The sequence below is a fragment of the Pollicipes pollicipes genome, unplaced genomic scaffold (genome assembly GCF_011947565.3).
Source record: "Pollicipes pollicipes isolate AB1234 unplaced genomic scaffold, Ppol_2.1 Scaffold_6138;HRSCAF=7277_pilon_pilon_pilon, whole genome shotgun sequence".
Classification (NCBI taxonomy): Eukaryota; Metazoa; Arthropoda; class Thecostraca; order Pollicipedomorpha; family Pollicipedidae; genus Pollicipes; species Pollicipes pollicipes.
The window spans coordinates 1,399,575-1,412,911 of NW_023596818.1; the positions used below are offsets into that span (position 1 = coordinate 1,399,575).

Consider the following 13,337-nt stretch of genomic DNA (forward strand, 5'->3'; position numbering starts at 1 on the left):
CCAGGCGGGTGTTAAATTTTTTAGAATTATTAGAAGTATTTATATAGAAGTATTTTATTAGAAGTATTTATATAGAAGTATTTTATTAAAAGTACTTATATAGAAGTATTTTATTAGAGGTATTTGTATAGAAGTATTTTATTAGAAATATTTATATAGAAGTATTTTATTAGAAGTATATCCCTTTTCGTTAGAAGTATTCACAAAATTACATGGGAAATTCAATCGATCCTTCATTGCTACTTGCACTGGCATGAAACCCATTCTTTCGTTTTACTCCCATTTGTACTGGCAAAGGTTATGTATGAGACGCGAAGCGCTTCGTACCTGTTTTCAATCTTTTACGATAATACACTAACACTTTTATCAATTTGCGGGGGGACGTAACCGCACACCACCCCAATCACTGCCATCCACCTTTTTATGTCTCTTCTTAGCGGTCTATTTCTCTTCTTATCTGTCCTGCATCGCATCCCCCAAAATTAGAGACAAGCGCCCGCTCCCCCCCACCTATCCTAGGCTCCATTCGATTTGTCGTCATCACGTTGGTCAGCTGGAATGCGTGATGTCATGCGTGCTGACCGAACGTTCGATGTGTGGGCCGACGGGAAAGGTTTTCAGTTTTGCTTTCCCTTCTTCCTTTACCCTTTATTTCAGGACACACTAACTCTGGCTTACCGCTAAGCGACGCACGCTACTTTGCTATGCGTTTACTTATAGCGCATTAATTTAGTGGGGAACGCAGCCATACACCACATCAATCACTGTCACTCGTCTTTTCATGGCTGCTCCTGGCATTTCAATTCCCTCCTTATCTATCTTGCGTCGCATTTCCCCAAAATTAGAGAGGAGTGCCCCCACCCCACCCAACGTACTCGCCAAGGCAAGAGCTGCCAAATCAAACTCCCGCCTCTCTGTCAGAGGTCGCGTTCGATCTGCCGCCAACACATTTGTCAGCACGGCCCAGTATTTGCCTTACGTCGCGTCACGTGACCGCAAAGTTACGTGGCCTGTGAAGTCACGCCCGTCTGATAATGATGCCAGGATTTTTCGTCAGCCCGTCAGCATGGGGAAAAAGGATTACCAGATTAAAAAATCAATTTTAACTGTAGCGGCAGTTTGGTTTGGTAGTTCTTGCGTTAGCGAGTACGCTAAGTGGGGTGGGAGCACTTGTCTCTAATTCTTGGGAAAATGCGACGTAAGATTGACCAGGAGGAAATTGAAGTGCCAAGAGCAGCCGTGAAAAGGTTAAAAAGAGTGATTGGTGTGGTGTGTGGTTGCATTGCCCAATAAATGAATAGCGCTGTAAGTAAACACCTCAAATGAGAGGGCAGAAATTAAAACGAATTGAAGATGCGAATAATCGCTCAACATACGAATGGAGTAGATGGTGGTAATACCGGAACAGGAGCCACACTTAAAGGTAAGCGTAAACACGTAAAAGTGGAAGGGAAAGTAAAATTATAAAACTTTCCTGTCTGCCCACACATCGAACGCTCGGTCAGCACGAATGACGTCACGCATTCCAGCTGACCATTGTGCTGGCGACATATCGAACTTTGCACGTAAGCACGTAACTTTGTAGTCGAGTGACGTGACATAGGTAGAATAAGGGGTCAGAGTGGTTTTTAAATATGGTAGCGCTTTCTCCTCAGGCTAACGAGCTGAAAAAAATGTTAGGATCATCGTCAGCAGGCGCGTGACGTCACATGCCACGTGACTTTGTGGTGACGTGACGTGATGTGAGGTGAAAACTGGGCCGTGATTGGTGCTGACAAACGTGCTGGCGACAGATCAAACGCGGCCGTATAAAATGGTGTATAGAAATAACGGTAGAAGTAAGAAATTCACATGAAGTATGGGGACAAGGAGTGAAAGTTCCTCTTCATAGGGTGTTGCTTTTCACCCAAAGCTGGCAATTCTAGGACACTGGGAACACACCAACTGCCTCAAGTGACATGACGGCAAATCGGTCAATGTTAACGTGACCGAAGCTCGCTCACGCGCAGCCCATGTGGATGAGAGCCATGCCAGCTATCCTTCTTATTTGTACATGACATAGTAAAACCGAACCAGGAAGCACACAGCATGCAAATTATTACGCATTTAATCAAGATGCTAACATATGGGTGGGCCATCTGGGTCCCAAATGGGACCCAGGCACCAACCCGCCTGCATCATATGCTGGCATGTGGCCAGCTTGCCCACCTGCGACCCGTTTGGACCTGAAGCTATGCCGCTCACCCTTGTTTCAAACTAAGTTGTACACGATCAGAATATATCTAGCCATAGAGGGCAAAGCGCAAAAATTAATGCACTAGTGTAAAAGATGTCAGCATATGGACAGCCCATTTGGGTCCGATGTAAAGCCCAAAGACCTGTGGCCCATGTTGATTTGAGCCCAACTTGCCCACATGCATCCCATATGAACCCCAGCCTGTGCTGCTCTCCTTTGTCATGTACTCATTTGTACTTGATAAGGGAACACCCAACATTGAAGCACAAAGTAGCAAGGCTAATGCACCTTTGCCAATATGGTGGCGTATGGGCAGCCCATCTGGGTCCCAGATGGAGCCGAAATGCCAGCCCACCTGCAGCCTACGTGGTCGTGAGCCCAGCTAGCCCATGCTCAGTCCATATGGACTGAGTCCAGCCAGCTGTCCCATGTTGTAAAATAACTGCACACGATATGGTACAACCTCTAAACCATAAAAAAACAATTGATATCCACATAATTTGATATGTCGCAACTTTATTGCGTATGTGACATATGGGCAGCCCATCTAGGCCCAATATGGAGCCCAAAGACTAGCTCACCTGCGACCCATAATGCATGAGCCCAACTTACCCACATACATCCCACATGAGCCCCAGTCCGCGTCGCCCTTCTTTGCTATGTACTCATTTGTGCCTGACAAGAAAAATCCAACGCGGGAGCACAAAGCAACAAGCCTAATGCACCTGCGCCAAATATAGTAGCGTGCGGGCAGCCCATCTGGGTACCAGATGGAGTCCAAATACCAGCTCATATACAAAATACCGCAACCTGCAGGGACTTAAGCCCAGCTAGCCCCCGCTCAGCCCATGTGGACCCCAGTCCATGCAGCAGTCCCACGTTTTAGAATAGCTGTACACCACATTTACCTGGGCTTCGCCACATGGTGGTAAAGCCCACGTAAAAACCCACCGTTAGCCCGTGCCCACATTAACCCAGTTGCCCCACGTTTAGCCAATGTGGGTTCCACCTGGGAATTCTGGCTGGGTAAAAGGTTAAGGAAAAGGAAAGGTAAAGTTGAATAACTTTCACACCAGCCTACACATCGAAAGCTTCGTCAGCGCGCAATACGTCACGCATTCCAGCTGGCAGTCATGCTGACGACAGAACGAACGGGGCCCAAGGTAGATATTGGCCCGTAAAGGGAATTCTCTTCACTTGTGTTGTGAAGTATGGGCTGGGCTAATCTGGGCTGAATGGGGGCTGGGTTCGGCTGCATCGAGTATCGATAATTACTTTTAGAGACATTTTTGGTCACAAATCTCTTTAGAATACTGGTCGTTTTCGTCGCCTCAAGATTCCGTTCGACCATTTCAAATACGCCTGTTGGTGTGAATGCCTCGACATGTCCGTGGCAGGCCGCAGATGACCTGTTAGCGTTTCTTATAATATATGGGTTTCCTGCTTATATAAAGATTATTTTCCGCACGCCAATTTTGTAAATTCATCCGAACATTGGTTGCATAGCGTTTGGTCAGCCAAGTTAAGGTCTGGCGGGTTGTGTAGGGACCAGCGTTACACGGGGTACCAAGCTGTCAATCGGATTTCTCGGTGGGTAGAGGTCTTTATTTTGCAATGTTTTTTCATGCAGTATGTGTGAGCATCACGTTTCTATCTCTGCACTGTATTTGTGTCAAGTGCCACTCGTCAGGCCCGGTAACGTTTCGTGACAAGCATACAACCATGCCAATTCAAAATACCTATTTGTCCAGATGGATTTTGCCATAAATTAAAGCCAACCCATCATTTATTGATTTGTAAATTGGTGCGGCATGGTCAATGAGGTGCTGGGGTTGGTCTTATGTTTTAACTGGGATAGCCAGCCTCTCTGCTGGGAACAGGGGCCAATTTTGCCAACACCTGGTGGCCAATGGGTTCTCCAGCATTCTCTGTGGTGTTCAACTTGCTTATCCTGTGTTAATTCCTCTGCTATGCTCGGGAAAGGTTATGAGGGCAATCATATTTGCCCTACCATATTTTGCATTTCATTATGCAATATTATGTGACAATATTTGATGTAAAATTTGACATTTCATGATCAAATGATGGATGCTTAATGCTCAAAAGCTATCATCCTGCATGGCCAAAGCTTGTGTTTGTTTATGACTGGTTTGCCTGTTTATTACAGCAAACAGTGCAGACTGTCAAGCAAAAACCTGTGGGGTTATGTATGATTTCCACCCATTGTGCACCATTTACCTGTCAAAGATGTAACTTTACCATTTTAACTGAATGAACTTTTTAAGTACTATTATACTACAGCACTTCTGTTTCAGTCAGATTTCAGGGCTGTTAAGCATTGCTGCCAAGCCTGCTGCTGGCCCAGCTGAGTCTGGCCCTTCTGTCATCTCTTCTTTCCTTTGTGCCTTTCATTTTTACTTTTCTGGATGAAAACATGACTCATCAGCTACCTTCACAATAGAGCGCCACCTTGACAGCATCAGTATATTTTGCCTGCCTGTCAGTTTTGTGCAGCGTTTCACATTAATGGGAATGTTCCACATTTGAAGCCATTGAAACAAGCATCAGACGTGATGAATTAAGCTTTCCTTTAATGATCGGTGTACTTAAGGTGGATGTGGCTGGGCCAGACACCACAATTTCTGTATATGCTCCTCAATACATCATTGTTGATGTCATCATACCTTGCACAACATTGATTGACAGCCAGTTGACAGTCACCATATCTGGAAATATTGTCCACAAATGCCAGTCATTAACAACTCAACAATTGTTTCTTGGCCTTGATCACAGTATGCTCAATGGAAAGCAGGATTTGAATGACATGGTGTCATGGATGCCTGGGTAACCCTGAAATGGTCTGCACAAAATCAACCACAAATTTTGGCTGATATGTAGCTCAAAAACTAGAGGTTTAAGTCTTAAAAAGGGCAGGCCTGTGACCTGCACCAAAGGATCTTCAAGATGGATATTTCATTTCAAAACCCCATACAAATGTGGAATGCTTCCTTGGAAACTAACTCACCTCATACCATCGATGAGACCTGGGGGGGGGGGGGGGAATGGAGGCTTTGGCACATGCATGAGACCAGATAACATTGAGCTGTAACCCCTCCTTCCCTGCTAATCCACCAAAAGTGGTGAAAACACAAGACAGCCTATGGTGAAGACAGACAAGCCTCACACTCGCTACTGCTTCCATCCACGGCCTGGAACTCCCATTCATTGGTGGCAGGTGCCTGGCTGGTGTGCGCTGGAATCCAGCGATGGCTGATGAGCTGACTGCTGCCGAGGCTACGGTGGTGACAGAGTCCCAGGTGGCACTGGATGAGTTCTGGGGCAAGATGACTGACCAGATACGCAACATGTCTGTGGTGAGTGAACTCCATACCATATCAGCTCTACCCATATATTTTTTATCTGCTTATATGTATGTATAATACATTACAGCATACAGCAAATGTAATGCCCATTTTTTATGAATGTGCCCAATGAAAGAACCATATCCATGATCTTTATCCATGTGTATAATCATCCCAAAAGTCCCCCTCTCAAAATTTCAAGGTACCTTCTTGAATAACTGCTTAAAGACCCATGTGCTGGAAGTTCATTTTTATGGGCCTGACAGACCAATGTATTGCCAACTTTGAGGTGTTATGATGAATGCTCCTCTTGGACCTTTATGCAATGATTTCTTTATGGGCATGTAGATGCCGACGCACTACAAAATGACGACACAAGACGGGACATTTACTGTTGTCATGAAGACGATATCTTTCTGGCGGTCAGGGACGCTGACCAGCTAGAACGTCTCAAAAATACCTTTGAAGAGCAATCTTTTTTAAAATTTACAAAAGGGCAAGCATACAAAATATAATGCCTTTCTTGATGTGACTGTTGGTGGGCAAGGACAGCGATTTCGAACGACTGTATACTGAAAGCGAAGTAACGACGGGCGATGCTTAAATGCCTAGAGTAAGTGTCCTCGACGCCATAAGATCAGCGTCATGATCATTCCTGAGACATGCATTGAAGCATTGCTCTGATGGGACAGGATTGCATTCGGAACTGGTATGAATCAGACAGATCTCAGTGAACAGCAGTTTTTCAAATTCCTACGCTGAAAACGAACTACAACGGCACATGATGCGACGCTTTGACAGCAAACCAAGACAACATAAACAACCAACCGTCCAAAGTGACACAGCCTACAAACAAGACGTTTGATGTCTACGGGAGATCGTCTCTCGACATGTAAAAGGCGATTTTGACCACATAATAGGCATTGTCATTTATTATCGGTGATCTCGATTATATCGATTATAAGAAAATCTCTAACTTTCTTTTGAGAAACAACCCAGACAAGCCCACCAAACTAAAATGCACCAGTTAAGTGTATCAATTCAAATGCAATATCGAAGGCTGCAAACTTTGTTATATACACTACATTGACGTGACCACAACAACCCCCACGACGCCTGATGCACTTAGGTGACGGGGAACCTGTGGAGCACATGGTACGCGAACATGACGAGATATTAGCAACAACCGACGCACAACATTGACATTTGTCAGGCATGCAATTATAGAAGACGCCTTCAAAGTCGGGAGAGCATATTTATGAACGAAATCTCTCCAGCTGGAAACAGACAAAGTCTTGCACAACCCTTGAGTTAGCCTGTTAGGTGGTGTGTGATAAGCACTATAGATGTGATTGTGGCAATGTGTTCGTGTCTTTGTAGTGTTCCATTATGGGTACATTTTATCTCTGTACTAAATGATGTTTTCCAGGTAGTGATGCACAGTTTCCATCCATAAAAACTGAAAACTTATTTCTTGTGCCGTTCATGTATGTCTGGTGAGATAAAATCTTGAAGGGTAAGAATGTACAGATTGATGAATATAAGAGTGATTTTGCGCAAACAGATCTGGCAATGATTTCCCAGAAAGCTTGTGTTGTACATTGTATATATATATATACACTGTACAACACAAGCTTTCTGCGAAATCATTGTCAGATTTTATAGCAATTTATTTGTTTGAATATAGAGCAATTCACGTAAGTTCTTTAACACAAGTTTTAGTGTGGGCAGTAAATGTACTGCCGTGCTTTTCGTAACGGTATTTCTGCCCGAAAAGGTGCTTAAAATGAGATGGCATTTAAGAAAGCTAATCTGTCTCCATATTTTGAATTTCGTGCAGAACGACTTCAAGCAGCAGGAGCTGCCTCTGGCGCGCATCAAGAAGATCATGAAGCTGGATGAGGACGTGAAGATGATCTCGGCAGAGGCGCCGCTGCTGTTCTCGAAGGCGGCCGAGATGTTCATTCATGAGCTGTCATTGCGTGCATGGATCCACACCGAGGACAACAAGCGGAGGACACTGCAGGTGAGCCGGACCGACAAGCGGAGAACGCCGCAGGTGAGCCGGACAAACAGACTGAGAACACTGCAGGTGAACCGGACAAACAAGTGGAGAACACTGCAGGTGAGCCGAAGAAACCAGCGGAGAACACTGCAGGTTAGCCGGAGCAATAAGCCTGGGTGCTGCGGACTGTAGGGGTGGTGTTCGATATGACGGGTTGACGCTGGGGGGGGGGGGGGGGGGGGGGGGGGTCGGGCGTTTTGTAGACAAAATGCGTGCAAAACTTCAATATTGCTGCGAGTGCGGGCGTAATTCCGTGTGTTGGGAATCGCGGGAGGGCCGTGAGCGGGGGAAGGTGATGGGCTTTAGGGCCGCCTGCGGGGGATGAGGACTGTTGAGCAAGGCCCGCGACACTCGCCTGGTGCCCAGGAGCGCGCACGTGCTGTCAATGCTGTCATCAGCAGTTCGGTTGTGACAGCTGATCTGGCCGATTTGCTGTCCACAGCGCAACGACATCGCCATGGCCATCTCAAAGTTTGACCAGTTCGACTTTCTGATCGACATCGTGCCTCGCGACGAGATCAAGCAGCCGCAACGGCCGGCAGAGAACAAGAGCACCGGCGTGATGCCCGATCAGGTGACCCGACCCCGCCCTCAGACCCCTCCCGACACTCGAGCCGAGCCGGAACGAGGCATCCACCGATGGGGCTGTACCGAAATCCGCTCTGTACCAGTTTCCCGCTGTTCAGTGGAAGTGATTACGCATCACGTGCAGAAAGCATATCGATGAACATGCAGGATGACGTCTGCTGGCTCATGGACGCGTGTTAATGGTCACATTGCGCGAGAAACTGCTTGGTGCCCTTGTGGTGCTATGGCAGCCGGTGGAATGATTGGATAAATGCAGCGATGGTTAGTGTGCAGGGAAGGAGTGTTAAATGGACCATTACAGAATGATCTTGGATGTAGGTGCTCAACCTTCATGCTAATCTTTGACCAGCCATTAGATATGATTGCACGCAAAAACTCAAATTTGTATGTTGCTGTGACATTAGTCATGGAATGCCAGGTTGTCTCCAGTTTGGTGGTGGTAGCATGCCGGGTGCGTGCTACCACCACCACGCGTACCGCGTACTACCAGGACGCGCAGTTCCCGTTGTGGTTATTTATCGCGTGCTGGCGCACCTCGACCGTCGTAACGTTTGCCTCCGGTCTCTGGCAGGTGCAGTACTACTTCCAGCTGGCGCAGCAGCACCAGGCGGCTTTGCAGCAGCAGCAGCAGCCGCAGCCTCAGCCGCAGCCGCAGCCGCAGCCGCAGCCGAGCGCCGTCAGCCAGCAGCCGCAGTCGATTCAGATCATCAGCGGTGGCCAGGTGCAGACCATCCAGGTGGTACCCAACGCCAACAGCGCGGCCGACACACAAGCGGTGAGCCACGGCCTGTGTGACGGCCTAACGGCTACGGGGTAGCCGATGCGACGCAAAGGTCTTACCGGCTGGTGGTTGGTGAAGTTTGCTCTTCAGGCCAGTAGTGTCATGATGTAATGTTAGCTTTAGCTTAATATTTGGTAGCACCACATTGGTATCCTCCAATGTCGGCTGCTATCCTGATTTCTTTTCGGTGATGCTATCTATCAGGTGCTGTCCGTGTGATGTTTTGTGGATCGTGTGAATGAATATGATTGTTATATTTCGGTATATGATGATTATGTGATGTGATGGCGCTGCTAGGATGTCCTGATTTATTCAGTAGGCCAAGTTTTTATGCAGCCTTGTAAATATGCTGGTACTGAGTCACAAAGGCTTTTTGTTGTTTGCTCCCTTGAAATTTGTTTTTGTGCATATTTTGGAGTCAAAAGTACAGAGATCCCAGCATGTCTGTGTTCCTCCAGCCTGTTGATCTCAGCTGGAGGATCTCACAACCGGCGCTGGACATCGGTCAAAATAGTTGTGACTGTTTATAGATGCAGTGACCTCGTGCGCCGTGAGAATGTGATTGATTTAATGACGAAGTGACAGATAGGTCACTCGGCATGAGCGTTGTACCCTGGTGGAACCAATTTTGGCATCACTCAGGGCAGATTGGGCCAGGGCTGTCAGCTAATGAAATGATTGGGAAACTAAGCTCAAATGAACGGCATTCTCACCACACCATATTAAAATTAGAGCTATTTATCTTCTATAGTCTTCACAAATCCACAGTTGTCACGCGCCTCCCGCCGACAGTGGACGGCTCAACACCGGTCTGAATTTGTCCACATTTGCTGGCTCGCGGTTGGCATGCACTGGCTGAGGCCCCCTTTGCTGGGGGCCTCAATTCCGTATTGCCCGGGAGCAATGTCCGAGAGTGAGCCTCCGGCCCGCACTGGGGCGTGAGGCAGCCAGCCGATGGCCAGACTCGTATAGCGTATAGACCAGAGGCGTCACTTAATATTCGGGCGCCGGAGCTTTCCCCAATGCTGACTTGAGCTCCCCCCCCCCCCCCAATGCTCCTGTGAGCCCCCTCAGTGCACATGAGTAAAGGAGTATTGGGCCAAACAGAAGCAGAACGATTACCTTAACCGCTGGTATACTAGGTAGAAGGTACCTAAGCACATCACCATTAGTATCATGTTAATTTTGTACCAAGAAGTATCCTGCAGGAACAATGTTTTGTCATGCCGACTCCTTCATATGTTAAGCCAGTCCGCAAATATTTGACAATGTTTTCAAATGATATCGCCTGGACGGGGTTGAAGAACAGTTGACCACCTGCGGCAGCTTTTAAAAGTACAGAAGGGTCCAGATTAAAGTGAACACATGTTTTCCTTAACAGTGTATTTGTTCCAGAAGTGTATTTGTCGCACGACCTTGGCTGTGGTGGTCATACAACACGATTAGCGACAGCGGTGGTCATTAGCGATCCATTACCAAGATCTAGTGATATTTTTTTTTTAAAATTACACCTGACTCTTCTTGACAAAAGGCAACGTACATTAACTTGAAATGGGAAGTCATTCCTCTAGAGGAGAACAATTTTGAATCTACGAAATATTTAGAAGTTTTTAACATCGAGAACGCAGATTCGAGTGGCCAAAACCCGCGATGAAACGGGATTTTGGGAGTAAGTTAATCCAATCTTTTTGGTTGAGAGCCCGACCGATTTTAGAAAGTGACACCCTAGTGTACATTCTGGCAGCTGTGTTACCATCTGCCGGCAGTGTAGCTCTTACGTCCGATGGGTGAGGTGTACAGCTCTTAGTCATAGCTTCTTTCAAATAGTCGGGAACGCGACTCATCTGTCGTGCTTTCTTTCAGCCGGCAGACGGTACAGCTTACATACCGTGACTTGTTTCAGCCGGCCGACGGTACAGCTGACATACCATGACTTGTTTCAGCCGGCCGACGGTACAGCTGACATACCGTGACTTGTTTCAGCCGGCCGACGGTACAGCTTACATACCATGACTTGTTTCAGCCGGCCGACGGTACAGCTGACATACCGTGACTTGTTTCAGCCACCCGACAGAACAGCTAACATGCCGTGACTTGTTTCAGCCGGCAGACGGTACAGCTGACATACCGTGACTTGTTTCAGCCGGCTGACGGTACAGCTTACATACCATGACTTGTTTCAGCCACCCGACAGTACAGCTAACATACCATGACTTGTTTCAGCCACCCGACAGTACAGCTAACATGCCGTGACTTGTTTCAGCCGGCAGACGGTACAGCTTACATACCATGACTTGTTTCAGCCACCCGACAGTACAGCTAACATGCCGTGACTTGTTTCAGCCGGCAGACGGTACAGCTGACATACCGTGATTTCTTCCAACCGGCTGACGGTACAGCTGACATACCGTGACACAGCTGACATACCGTGACTTGTTTCTGCCGGCCGACGTTACAGCCAACATACCGTAGCTTGTTTCAGCAGGCAGACGGTGCAGCTTGTGTATGCCGCCTTAGTTCAGACCCGCCGTGCTAGCTCGTGTGTCCTGCCTTATTTCGGCCCGTCGGCGGCACAGGGTACATGCCATGTGGTGTTTCAACCGGCACGCAACGTAGCCCACGTATTAAGTCTTGCTTCAACGGACCCACGCTGCAGCCCACATATCACGACTTTCAGCCAGTTAGCAGCAGACAGGTGCCTGGACCCCCCCAAGATCCCAGTATCTCATCAGCATGGAACCCTGCGGGATCTTAGATCCACTCTCGACACGTCTGTGACGCATCTGTGGAGGGCAGCATAGATGACGCGCCATATCTCGTATCGGCAGGCCAGCACCCAGGCGGCAGGCGTCCAGACGGTGCAGCTGCACGTGAACGCACAGGGGCAGCTGGTGCAGCAGCAGCCACAGCCGCAGCAGCAGCAGCAGCAACAACAGCAACAGCAGCAAAATATCCAGGTCATACAGCAGGTGGTGGGCGCCGATGGCCAAGTGCAGCAGATCCCGGTGAGCGGCTGCACAGACGATGACGATGACGGTTGATGATGATGATGATGATGATGATGATGATGATGATGATGATGATGATGATAATAATGATGATGACCACACAAGTGTGCTGGCCTGCGGGCGCTACTGATGTTCAGGTCTCCCGGTGGGGAGCCCGATGTCCCGCCGCTTGTGTTCGAGAATGTCCTGGTGTCTCTGCCGGAGCCGTGTTCGGACCTCTCCGGCTGTCGCGCCATAACGAGCGCGCCTCTGGAGCCAGTGTCTGCCCAGTCCGAATTGTCGTCAGCGTGGGCGTCCATGATCCGGGAGGCGGCAGCCGGTGTTCTGGGACCAGGCGTCGGTGGTCTAGGAGGACCCGGCCGATCAGGACCAGGACCGGGGGACCGGGTCGTCGGTGACCACGTGACCCGTCAGCGGCGTCCAATGCCCGACGGCTGACCGGCTGGCGCCCCGTCGCAGGTTCAGCTGAACGCTAACCAGATCCAGATGGTGCGGGTGGCGGGGCAGAACAACTCGGGCCAGCAGACGATCGTCCTTCAGCAGCCCGGGCAGGTCAGTGCCGATGGTCGTCGTCACAAGCTGTGGACACGTCAGCCGGAGCCGCTGATAGAAGTCCGGATGCATGACGTGTGTGCGGAGCAAACAGCACGGGAGTGTCGTGTCGAGTTTGGGGCATTACGCGCGGGATCGCTCTCTGGTTAGGCCGGCGGGCCCACTTAAGTGGAGTGATCTCCCTTCTTAAGTTTGTGGCAGTGCTTCGGGTCTTCAAGATATTGCGTCTCGGTTAGTTTTGGTCTTTATTGCCCTTCGCGGGTGTGGCAATATCGGTGAACGCTGGCCGGCAGGACAGCGTTGGTGAATACCGTAACGGATGGCTGGGAGGACATTCGTAAACATCGAGGCGACCGGATGGGACGGCGTGGCTGGCGGGCGGGCAACGTCCAGTGTGCTGGCCACAGCCGGGCCGTGTCCCGCCCCGCTCTGTGCTCTCACTGGGCGTCTGGGCTCGTTCCAGGGCCAGCAGGTGCTGCAGGGTCAGCAGGTGTACATAACCCAGGCGGAGAGCACGTAGCGGCGCCGGCCGCCACCGCCGCTGCCGTTCATAACCCGTCCGCCGCCGGTCTCCGGCCGGCGGCGGACCTCCTGCCGCGCCCGGGCGTCCGGAGACCGTTTGTGTCGGCCCCGCCGCCGACGGGCGGGTGCTCGGTCGTGCTCGCCGCGCCGCCGCCGCCGCCGCCAGCTGCGCCACAGTGCGGCCCGGGAACGCCATGCGGTGCGCCGTTAAGACGCAGCGTTT

The 13,337-nt window shown here is 49.4% G+C and overlaps 1 protein-coding gene across 2 annotated transcripts in view; it reads left to right on the forward strand.

Moving 5' to 3' along the window:
• Positions 1–3,606: 3,606 nt before the first annotated feature.
• The window catches only part of Nf-YC (nuclear factor Y-box C), a 53,780-nt gene continuing 44,049 nt past the window's right edge, over positions 3,607–13,337 (forward strand). Inside the window, exons 1-8 of one of the 2 annotated variants that reach the window (XM_037229463.1) lie at positions 3,607–3,826; positions 5,472–5,610; positions 7,439–7,624; positions 8,106–8,237; positions 8,823–9,026; positions 11,861–12,037; positions 12,500–12,592; positions 13,056–13,214. In XM_037229463.1, coding sequence (XP_037085358.1) covers positions 5,503–5,610; positions 7,439–7,624; positions 8,106–8,237; positions 8,823–9,026; positions 11,861–12,037; positions 12,500–12,592; positions 13,056–13,112 — 957 coding nt within the window. In that variant the 5' untranslated portion in view covers positions 3,607–3,826; positions 5,472–5,502 and the 3' untranslated portion in view covers positions 13,113–13,214. Of the gene's footprint in view, positions 3,827–5,471; positions 5,611–7,438; positions 7,625–8,105; positions 8,238–8,822; positions 9,027–11,860; positions 12,038–12,499; positions 12,593–13,055; positions 13,215–13,337 lie in introns of those variants that run through there. The other variant, XM_037229464.1, reaches the window with a different exon arrangement.